The sequence below is a fragment of the Salvelinus fontinalis genome, chromosome 29, assembly GCF_029448725.1.
Source record: "Salvelinus fontinalis isolate EN_2023a chromosome 29, ASM2944872v1, whole genome shotgun sequence".
NCBI lineage: Eukaryota > Metazoa > Chordata > Actinopteri > Salmoniformes > Salmonidae > Salvelinus > Salvelinus fontinalis.
This window is the reverse complement of record NC_074693.1, coordinates 42762151-42774356: the sequence shown is the minus strand read 5'-3', so window position 1 is coordinate 42774356 and position 12206 is coordinate 42762151. Positions and strand designations below refer to the sequence as shown.

The window sequence follows — 12206 nt, the reverse complement described above, 5'->3', positions numbered from 1 at the left end:
CAGCTTATTCTTTGTATATACAGCACTTCAGTCATTGAAGGAACTGAAGGCAGCAATGGCAGGTAGTTGTTTTTCTCCATGACACTTTTGGAAAAGAGATTCTGCTAAAGTTGGTTTCCCTAATCCTAAGCCATATAAAAGTGTAAGACATGAAAAGCAGCCAACACTGCATCTATGTGCTCTTCAACACCAACCTTTGAGCCCTCAAAGGTTGGTTTTGAAGAGCACATAGATTTGCTCTAGATCGTCCTCCATTGGCCCCTCATTTTTTCAAAAGTCTCTTCAGAAAGTGATATCTGGCAGGGACACTTGAAGGCTTGTTTGTCCACTCCTTTAAGGGATTGTAAGAGTCTCCACTAGGGCTGTTGCGGTGACCGTATTACCGCCATATCGGCGGTCATGAAGGCAGTCAAATTCCACGTGACCGTTTAGTCACGGTAATTAGGTTTCTCCAAGCTTTGATGCTGCTGATGGTCATAAGTAGCCTACCAAACATGCTAAATGCCTTGTACTCAGCTCTCTACTGTCCCTCTAATCACTTGACAATTCAAATGTAATCGAAAAGTTAATCAAACACTTCATAACAGCTATTTGGCTATGCAATTGCACGAGAAAACAGTGATGGCCTCTACTAAAAAGAGGAGGATCCCATCAGCTTTCTAAAGGCTAGGCCTACTATATTTATTTCTCAACTTTCATAATATTATGCACATTGCTTATCTTTACAACAGGAGTATAGCCTACCTGGCTGGCATGAAAATGAACCACGGGAAAAGCGTCCTCCATTCGCAATTTAAGTGCATATGTATTCAAGACAAGTGCATGATAATGGTCCATTCTAAATCAAAACAAATTTCTCACACATTATTTAGTAAAGACAAGATTAAATTAAGAATAGTCTGATGGGTGACAATATTAGCCTGAATTATATATTATCACTTGTGAATGATGCCCAGCATAAGAAACAATGCCTTAAAAAAAATAACATCTAATCATAGTCAAACACCACATGTAGCCTAGCCCATAGTTTATATGTTTTGATAAGGTTTGTATCACAACTAAATTCGCCAAATAACTTCTTAAAATGAAGCACATTAATCCGCTTTACAAGGGGTGTAGAGCCTAACTGGCATACATAAGCAGCGTGTGAGTTTCAAGTTTGGGGAAGATCATTTATAATAAAAGCATTACATGCATAATCACAATTGCGGTCACTTTTAATAACGGTGTTTTCCAGCTAATAAAACATTCACACTTATAGCCTACTGCAATGTGCACATTGCTGCGCTTATAATGTGAAGAAATAGCCTAATTTATCAACGTTTTAAGCTAAATGTTCTGCTCTGTTTCGTCAGCCACATTGCGAGATAAAGGTTTTTGTATATTAGTGGTTGTATTAATTTGGGATCTATCGCATCCCACAACTGTCCCAGACTGTTTCGGAATATTTATTTCTCGCACAGAATAGAATAGGTTGACTTTTGTACTATGGGATATAGTAGATTGACATAGGCTAGTGCTTTTGCTGTTCGGTAGGCCTACTCATCTTGTTTGCTGATGAAAAGTAAATGTGGACAGTTCTTCCAATATCTTTAATATGCACCTCGGAATTAGATAAGGACGTGCGCAGTTGCATCCCAGATGTCTGTCTTCACTTGTAGCCTGTGAGAAAGACCCGATCACGTGATGGAGAGCCATGTGAGTAAGAGGTGCTTCGGAGCGCACAGGACTCCGGGAGAAGGGCACAACACAGCACTCCTGGCTAAGGGCACAACGGCCACTGGCCGCAAAAGGCATGGATTTTTTTTAGGGTACATTACGGCCACACAAAGGGGAGGCCGCTGTGAAATTCAAGGCATTATGAAATGCTTGTCAAATTGGGAATGAGATACTGATGAAGTGTGTACAGCCTGCACAAAAAAGCAAAGCCGAGTTCATGCCTTTCAAGTAACTTTTTTCAAATCATCATTAGTCTCATCATGCACCCTTACAGTGCATTAAAAAATCAAAATATATATAGCCCAACGTTTGTAGAACAACTAAAGTTGCATAAATAACTCTAAATTAAGCATATAGGAGTACCTATTTCTTTGTTAACCGCTCAACACAGAATAGCCGCACACCCTCAAATTTCCATTCTATTCAGCTTTGTTCAATTGTATTCTTCATAATATAAAATAATGCCATGGAATTCTAAGCAAATCTGGTCTACTAAATGAACTGGTGTAGCCCAAATCCATTTGGAATAGCCAGATCAGGACCTAACATAAAGACAACTCAGAGTATGCTATTCTGTTCCTTTGAAATAGACTACATTTTCTTTTTTATCATGTATCATGTTTATGTTAATTAACGGTCAATTGCCATGAGACCGGCAGTTATTTGCTTGACAATCACCGGCTGACAAAGTTTAGTGACCACCACAGTCCAAATCTCCACAGTCTGTCGAGTGCAGCGAGAATGTTTCAACCTGTGCCATTGTTTAGAATCTCCAAAGGAATAAGGAAGTGGCACATGGTGTGTACAAATGACAGAAGGGCTTTCCTGAAATGCTGGGATCATTGACTAGTCTAGGCTAGTCATATACCCTGGTCTACTTTACAGTACAAATAGCCTGTCCATGCATTTCTATCTATATCCAACCTTGGCCACTAGTGTTAGATTAGTATGCTATGTTTATATGATCCATTGCATTGCAAATGATCTCTTGCTTCCACTGTTACTTTTCTACTGTCATTCTTTGCATGGGTACATTTGGGTGGAATCATACATTTTTAAAGGTGCAATCTGTAACTTCTTAAACCCCTGTAATGCTCAAGGAATCAGTGCTCAAACAAGAACACACACAAAACAAAACTCAATTTAGGCCAATCAGTGCTCGATACACTCTCAAAGACCATTTCCCCCAATCCTGCCGGCCTGGGACAATATTAAAAAAACAAACAGAAAGTAACCTACAGATTGCACCTTTTCAAACAGCATGTCATTATCTTACTCCCTTACTCCTCTGTGGTTACGCTTTATGTCCTATCTACAGTATCTTCTCTGTTCTCTATTCATCTTTCCTCATTGCGTTGATCATTCCTTTCCAACTCTTCACTGCTGTGCTGGTGGCTGCTGGGTGCTCAGGGAGAGGACAGCTACATGGAAAAGGTAAAGTCAACATGGTGTGCCCATTTTATAGAAATATATAATGATTAGAATCATTAAACATTTAAAAGCATTAAACATTCATAGCAATTTAGCTACTTAGCTTGCTGTTGCTAGCTAATTTGTCCTGGGATATAAACATTGAGTTGTTATTTTACCTGAAATGCACATGGTCTTCGACATCGGTCTACTGAATGGTCTACTGAATCGTTTCTAGTCATCTCTCCTCCTTCCAAGCTTTTTCATCTTTGAATTTGTGTGGTGATTGGCATCTAAACTTTCATAGTATTACTACGACAACCGGCAACACAGTTCGTCTTTCAATCACCCACGTGGGTGTAACCAATGAGGAGATGGCACGTGGGTACCTGTTTCTATAAACCAATGAGGAGATGGGAGAGGCAGGACTTGCAGCGTGATCTGCGTCAGAAATAGAAAGGACTTCTATTTTAGCCCTTGGCAACGCAGACGCGCGCAAGCAGTGGGTGCAATAATTGAATAACATAGATTTCTACATTTATTTTGCAACGTTCGCTCATGCGATGCGAGCGGTGTAGTCAGGGTATAAGGCTAGTCTGTTGCCCCGCTGTTGGTCAGCGAAATAGGCAACCCAGGTTCTAGTCTAGTAATGTTGCTTTCTAGATTTGACATAAAAACACCTTAGATTAACCAAATATACAGTACCTCATGTTCTGAATTAGGGAAGGACATTGGTTCAGACATGACCATGATCAAATATTCTGCTTTGGGATCCAATGCTAAAGTCTTAATTTACTCCAGCTCTAGACGCAGGGGTTGCATGTCCATCTCTGCCATAGCAGTACTAGCTGTAAGTGCTGAGTGAATAGTTGAATTGTGGTATTTTTCCATTTTCAAACAGCTAATTGACTGATGTTGGCTCAATTATTTGAATTCCTTTTTTGCTGTAAGCGCAGGTTCTCTAGAGAGTAATCCGATCAAGCCCCAACTGTGTGATATAGTAGGGCGTTTTAGTTTCCAACAGGCCAATATTCTATTTTGTCAGACAGCATAGGCAGCTGCTCTATAGAGATGATGACTCGGAATGAAATAATAAAGTCATCAACTAGGCCTAAAACAAATGTAATATACACAACTGAAATATTTTATTGAAGTAATGTGAATAAATTGTGGTTGATAAGCGATAAGCAGTAATGGGCAGTCACTACCATGGGACTTTTATTCTCTGTTACAGCATTCAATCCACATAATGGGTATTGCATTTAATGTCTACAAAAATATTTGAAATCGATAAAAAAAAGTCATTATTTTTTTAAATAATCGACCTAAAGACCTAATCTCTCACCACTACTTGCTGTACTAGTCTTCAATCTGAGATATTGGTGGCCCGCATAAGACCGTCATGAAATGTGCCTGAGTGCATATTATATGCTTTAAATATTTCAAATTATGCAAGCACTGGTTGAGATTGATAACCCTAAGGCAGTGATAGACCAGAGAGTAGAGCAGGGCGATATGGCCTAAAAATCATATCTCGTTTTTCCCCCCAAACTTTCACGATATACATCTCGATTGAATTAGTTTTTTTAAAAACATTTTCTCTAAGCTTTGTTGTACAGTTAAAGGTCAAATACACTGCATTTCAAACAGTCAGCAATAATCGAATGAATACAGGGCGTGTGAAATTAGGCTAAAAGCCCCACTGATAATGTAACTATTTATTAAAAATAGTTTAACCCGCTTTTTTGCAAACGTCTCTGATTTGTCTTTGATGTCTATGAAAATGCCCTCGTTATAAATGTAACCAGAACCATGCATAATGCACATTCACTAATAATGACTAACTTATTGTAGAAGGCATTAGAGAAAATGAACACAGGTCTCAACAACAATCTCTCAACCACAAGCCCACATGCTAGTGAGTAGCCAGCTAATCTTTATATTTCAAGTTTAGCCAACTTGGATATGTTTTGTAGCTAACACGGCAGAACAGTCGACTTGTTATGAAGACTACCTTCTATGCGTCTCCAACTGTTTGAACAGCATTCTAGCCTCTTTGTTCAGATGTTGAAATCAAGTGACCTACCGTATTTCTCCGAATGATAATAAGCATCCAATTCCTAATATAACTGTGTTTTATGCTTATTGCACATTTATAAAAGACTCGACAGCTGAGTCGTTGAGACATCTAAAGGATATCGTTAGACAGGTTAACTTCTACTATTGCAGTAAAATGTCTCAATGTGTTTGCGTGTCCATATGACCGATTCTGTTGGGCCGAACCTCAAATGCAAATCGAGAGGGAGAAGTGATCTCTCAACTTTGTTGGTGTGAGTTTCAGGGACTTGTGTATGTGTGAACAGAGGAAGAGGCGAAGTGAGGTTTCGCTCTCGTTAAAATCTGTCCAAAATTAGCCCAATGTGTTTCTATGGGCTTATTTTGGACCTAAGCTTGTCGCCTGCCTTCCCGCCTTTGGGACAACGACTCCTATTGTTAGGGCGGAGTCATGAGCATCTTGTCATTATATTCAGATCTCTGTTGTAAATGGGAAAGTGCACAGAAGGAGCGACACAGGCATTTAGAATATCGCGCAAAAACATACATTTGAATTCATCAAATTAATTTGATATATCGCCCAGCCCTACAAGAGAGGAGCCTGGTTTTCACACTTGCGTGCTTGTGTGTGCGATCATAGAAGTGACACCACATGTACTAGACTTCAAGCACGTCTCCACCGCAGTACACACGCATCACAACCGTCCCTCCACACACACATACAGTCCTTTTTCCGCACACCCAAGCTCATTTCACAGCAGGTCACTCTACAGTGCACAGGCCTTCACACACATGATTAAGGCTAATGAGAGTTTAGGGAGAAGCAGAGGGGGCCTGTGCTCAGTTAAGCAGCATCAGCTTCACCCATATAAAGCCTGATGTTAATCCCATCTTCACCTTCCGTATCTTGAGCAGCTCACCGGCCAGTGAAACTGAATCACTGCATGGCTAAACCCACTACAGATGGCACCATAAATAGGTAACTGCCAAAATAAAGGAAACACCAACATAGTGTTTTAATAGGGCGTTAAGCCACTACAAGCCACCAGAACAACTTCAATGTGCCTTGGCATATATTCTACGAGTGTCTGGAACCCTATTGGAGGGATTCAACACCATTATTCTACAATAAATTCCATAATTGGTGGAAACCGCTGTCTCCAGAATCTCCCGTAAGTGTTCAATTGGGTTGGGATCTGGTGACTGAGAGACACACACACACACACACACACACACACACACACACACACACACACACACACACACACACACACACACACACACACACCCTTTAAACCCCCTATGCTCCTTTGAGACCCCTCTTTAGAAGGCACTGAGATCCTTCTTCTAACCATGGTAGCCAAAATAATGTGCAACTGTGCATTTTTATACATGACCCTAAGCATGATGGGATGTTAGTTGCTAATTAACTCAGGAACTACCAGTAGTGATGCGTGGGATAAATCACTGGTGAAGCCAAGCCAGTAAAAAAAAAGCTGTATTACAACCTAAGTTGTGATAATTGCGTTGCGTGCTTTATAACTCATTCATTCATACGCCACTGTGATATACAGTACAATAAGGCCAAGACAACAAAAAGACAAGTCACGCAGAGGCGGAATAAATTCAACTACACTTTCGTAGGTTTCATGACAAAACTGGAGAGCGACATCTGTCCGGTGAAGTCCACAAAGCAAATATTAGATGTAACAAACAGTTATATGACCTGCAGCATGCTCCAGCAAGTTAATGTTTTCAACAGTTTAGTAAACAACTACTGATTTAGAACCACGGAGTTACTGCAGGTCAGCACAAAGACAACAGGAGCACTGCCTCTGCTATTCCAGCACCATTTACACTTAAACATCATCATATCAACTAGGCTTTAATACAGTGAAATCTAACTTAAAGATACCAAAAACGATTTAGTCCAATCAATGTTGCTAAATATAATGTGGCTGTCCATGGAACTGATTTCTGTGTGTTTGTTTGTGTGTGTGCGTATGCCCAAGTAAAACATTTTTTGGACTCACCCTACTTGTGACTAGTTGAACGCCAATGCCATGGCATTGTTTTTGTTGTCATACGCTAGCAAGCATTTTAGCTAGGTAGCCTAACTTCCTCGCATAGGCAACAATGGACCAGCTAAGTTAGCCAGATAGTTAACGTGTTATGGTGGGCCAGCAGCATACTGCCCTGCTTCCCACTTCTGGCTTGCTTTTGAAGCTAAGTAGGGTTGGCCCTGGTCGGTCACTAGATGGGAGACCAGAGGCTGCTGGAAGTGGTGTTGGAAGGCCATTAGGAGGCACTCTTTCCTCTAGTCTAAAATAACATCCCAATGCTCCAGGGCAGTGATTGTGGACATTGCCCTGTGTAGAGTGCTGTCTTTCGGATGCGACTTTAAATGGGTGTCCTGACTCTCTGTGGTCACTAAAGGTCCCATGGCACTTATCGTAGGAGTAGGGGTGTGAACCCCGGTTTCCTGGCTGAATTCCCAATCTGGCCCTCATACCATCATGGCCACCTAATAATCCCTCCAATTTTTTACAAGTTATTATTTATTTTTGGTTTCCTGACCTCAAAATTGGTCAAAATCCAGTTTTTGTAGTTTTTTGATAAAGTGTGATTTTGAGAGTGAAAAGCGGAAACCTAGAAAAATAAAACAGAATTTACCAAAATATAAAAAGGGCTCTTTAACTGTGGAGTGACTTAAAAATCTCTCACAAAAACACCCTTTTTGAGATTGCGCTGTTATTGAAGTCGTTTGTGGTGATGAGGGGTGTTGTACAAAACAAAGTCATCAGCGGTTGTATCGTCTCTATCCAAGCTTAGTATCAGATCCAATGACGAATTGTCAAACTGCCGGTTTACCCATGTGTGTTCTGTCTCTGGCCCAACCCATCGGTTTCTGTACCAATAAGATTGCTCTGAATATGTTCGCATTCGTTAAAGGGTTGGGGAGGTACTCTGATCCGTACTAATTGCGGTGAAGAAACTAACGTCCGTGGTGTTGCGTTTGGATGGAGCAGGGAGTCTGGGTAGCCCGGAAAATAGGGTATGTGCTCAGCCCTCAAATTAAATATAACATTTAAGTAATGTGAGCATCTGCTTTCCCAGGCCAGTATTCTTTTCATTCAGGTCAGTAGCTTTTAGTTGTCACTGGCCTGAATGTCGAGGCCTGCAATGGCATGTTACTTTAAAAGATGGCTAGTCTTTTAGCCTGGTTCTATGGAATGTAGGTACATTATGGGACACTGGTCAGGTAAAAAATTGGTGTGACCAAATCAAGTGTTGGTGCCATCAACTGAAAAAGTTGGTAGCACCAGTGGGAAAAGCCCTGCCCCACTCAAATCAACATCCAGGGCCTGATGTATTTGAGTTCTGTAAAAGCCTTTATTTCTGGTCACCTAACCATAGCCTAGGCTACATCTTTTGTAGAAGCTGCACTCCTAGAAGCGTAAGGAACAGTAACACTTTGAGAGTCTCTCTAGCTCTTGATGTTGTATATGGCTCTGCAGGCTATCACTGTGTCCCATTCGTGTGTGTGACCCCCATTGCCAGTGGTTATTTTTGGCCCGACTCTCCCTAGTTCTCAGGGATCCATTTGCAGCTAGACACAAAACAATGTGATCCACTTCCAGTAAAATGGCTCTCCTGCAAGCCGACCCGACATCCAACTCTTGCGTTAATCCACTCCTAATATGTTCCTTATACCTATAATGACAGGCAATGTGCCATGTGGAATCATCTTAGGAATGGAATCAACATTTTGATAAATGGGATACTTTTAAATTGTCTTATGTAATGGCACAGGATGAATCTAATCAAATCCTCCCTAGGGAATTAAGCAGTTCATAAGTTTATGAATCGACCGGGTAAACCTGGTGTCAGTCACATTACTAACAGAGACTTTATGTGTCAGAATCTGGTATGGTTATGCTCTGACGACGGTCTTTTTTGACCGAAAGTTGCGCTGAAATGCCAACTATTTTCTTCAGTATACTGTGGTTGTGTGTGTTGTGTCATTATGGTTTAGTATGCCGTTAACATGCTGTGGTTGTGTGTGTTCTCTCGGTCTAGTATCTATGTTTCTGACATCTTGTGGTGTTCTCTGTCTAGTATCTATGCTTCTGACATCTTGTGGTGTTCTCAGTATAAATCTATGTTTCTGACATCTTGTGGTGTTCTCTCAGTATATTATCTATGATTCTGACATCTTGTGGTGTTCAGTATATTATCTGTTTCTGACATCTTGTGGTGTTCTCAGTATATTATCTATGATTCTGGCATCTTGTGGTGTTCTCTCAGTATATTATCTATGATTCTGACATCTTGTCGTGTTCAGTATATTATCTGTTTCTGACATCTTGTGGTGTTCTCTCAGTATATTATCTATGTTTCTGACATCTTGTGGTGTTCTCAGTATATTATCTATGTTTCTGACATCTTGTGGTGTTCTCAGTATATTATCTATGTTTCTGACATCTTGTGGTGTTCTCTCAGTATATTATCTATGATTCTGACATCTTGTGGTGTTCTCTCAGTATAATATCTATGATTCTGACATCTTGTGGTGTTCTCTGTCTAGTATCTATGTTTCTGACATCTTGTGGTTGTGTGTGTTACTTCAGGAGAAGTCCAAGATGAGCTTCCTTATGGTGGACAGTGCTGGCACGGAGGACAAGCCTTTAAAAATCCCCAAGGAGGTGTGGCTGCTGGTGAACCACCTCTTTACCAAGTCCTGCCAACAGGTGAGAGGATAGTAAGGGGGAAATGTTCAAAGCGCTATTCTCAAGTGCTGTTGCAATGAATTAGGATATTCCTCACAGAGGGGTGACCTTGGTTAGTGTGGAATCCAAACGGAATATCGCTCCATTTCACTATTGTCACTTCAATGATTCTGTTTGGGCGGAGCGAAACAGCACAACATTTTGTTTGTATTCCAAGCGAACCTTTCCAAGCACTATTGTAGACTTAGCGTCTCCGCCTCTAAATTGTATTCTACCCTACCCTTATTCCAAGGAAAAACAAAATGGCTGTAAACTCCTTACCATTATTTCAGGAGGACCTGTTCCAGACACCGGGCCTGCAGGAGGAGCTGCAGAGTATCATTGACTGCCTGGACACCAGCATTCCTGACTCCATCCGTATCCTTGCTCATATGTCCCAAGTCATTCCAAACCCTTTGGCCCAGATCCACTAGTAGGCCCAGCCCTGTAACAGGAGACTGTGACTGAGATGCCACACAGCTATATGGGTCACTGTGATAAAGCGGCTGCTATACACAGACTGCTCCCAAGGTGCATGGGGTGGTAGTATTAAGAGGTGCTACATTCACGACATACGCTACATAGATTTGCTATGTGGATGAAAAATGATGTGTGTGATATTTGGGTTTTATGGTGTGCAATTCTTCCTGTCATCAGTGTTCCTGCCCATACTCATACACACAAACTCACAGACACACACACACAACCAGTGTGTTTGAGAGGATCAGTTTGAGCAAGGAGAGGCGCAAGATGGCTATTTTTCATCACATAATGGGTAGCTATTTTGAATTTGAGGTGATTTGCAGGTCAGTGATTCTGCACAGTATGACAGCAATGTAGTTCGCACACCGACCCTCGGCCACAAATCTGTGTGTTATTCCCTGACTGTGTGTGTATCAGCTGGTTGTAACCACTCGGTGGCCGAGGCCCTGTTGATATTTCTGGAAGCTCTGCCTGAGCCAGTAGTGTGTTACGAGCTCTACCAGCGTAGCCTGGACTGCTCCCACGACAGCCGCCTCTGCAAACAGGTGCAGTGAAATACATATTTCCACAAAAATGTATGCATGTGATACCATACGAATCATAATGGATACGAGTAGGAGTCATTGACTTCTATTGAATCTTCTATTGAATCGTTATCTGGTCATTGCATACCATGAGACATAGTTTGTCATCTATGCTCGAGAAGGGTCTGGTTGGGATTCTCATTTGTCTTTTCTCTGGGATGTTTTGACAGTTGATCTCCCAGCTGCCCCGGGCTCACCGCAACGTGTTCCGCTACCTGATGGCCTTCCTCAAGGAGCTGCTGAAATACGCCCACAACAACAACCTCACTGCCAACCTCATAGGTCAGTTCCCCATGGCCACATTCTCTCTGCTTTCCGGGGTTGAGTTCACTAGGGTTCAATGTAGGAAAACATTTGACAACAGAATGCAAATATCAGTGTTCTTATTGGACATGTTCAGGTAGAGTAGTTTGTCCCCACTTGACTCCAAAATGTATCCTCTCTACTGAACGCAACCCATATTTAGGGTCAATACCACTTCAATTCTGGAAATGAAATTCCCAAGTTTAGAATTGAAAAAAATATTCCGGAACTGGAATTCACTGAATCCTGACTGAATTGAAAGGAAACGGATCCAAACTGTTCCTCTGTTTCTAACATCTTCCTCTACCTCTCTCTCTCCTCCACTGTGCCCCATGCCAGCTACCCTCTTTGCCAGCTTGCTCATTCGGCCCCCGCCCAAAATGGTGGGCCGACAGACCCCGCAGGACCGACAGAGAGCCGTCATCTTCATCCTGGGCTTCCTCACGGGAGGGGACGACGAGTGAGGGGTTAAGAGTCAGGGGTCAGGGCTCAGACATCCTCCAGGCTGGACCTTTTGGTAACTGTTATAAGAGTGGAGTTTTGGTGCACACAAGGCGTGTGTGTGGGGGACCATGGTGTGACACCCCTGACGCCCCCTGGTGTGTTGGATCCTGTGGTGGGAGAACAAACAGTGTAGTTATATGGCACCCTCTCTTTTTATCACAGGCTCTTATCAATGCCCCAGCCCCCAGCCTTTGTAGTTCTGTGCTTCAGTCCCTCACAACCATCACTATAGTTTTCACCTCTGCTCATAGTGTAGCTGCAGGACCAGGAGTTTAGGTGTTGGTAGCTTGGAGTGACAGTGAACTGACTGATGCCTCTCTGCACTTTTTGCTGTACCAGAAGACCTGTATGCCCTGTCTATGGACCCCCCCCCCCCCCC

General features: G+C 42.1%; 1 protein-coding gene across 3 annotated transcripts in view; it reads left to right on the top strand.

Annotated features, from left to right (window-relative positions):
• The window catches only part of ocrl (OCRL inositol polyphosphate-5-phosphatase), a 37695-nt gene extending 25489 nt beyond the window's left edge, over positions 1–12206 (top strand). For 2 of the 3 annotated variants that reach the window (XM_055889395.1, XM_055889394.1), the window contains exons 18-23: positions 3130–3153; positions 9816–9935; positions 10247–10331; positions 10854–10981; positions 11191–11302; positions 11663–12206. In XM_055889395.1, coding sequence (XP_055745370.1) covers positions 3130–3153; positions 9816–9935; positions 10247–10331; positions 10854–10981; positions 11191–11302; positions 11663–11787 — 594 coding nt within the window. In that variant the 3' untranslated portion in view covers positions 11788–12206. The remainder of the gene's footprint in view (positions 1–3129; positions 3154–9815; positions 9936–10246; positions 10332–10853; positions 10982–11190; positions 11303–11662) is intronic. The other variant, XM_055889396.1, reaches the window with a different exon arrangement.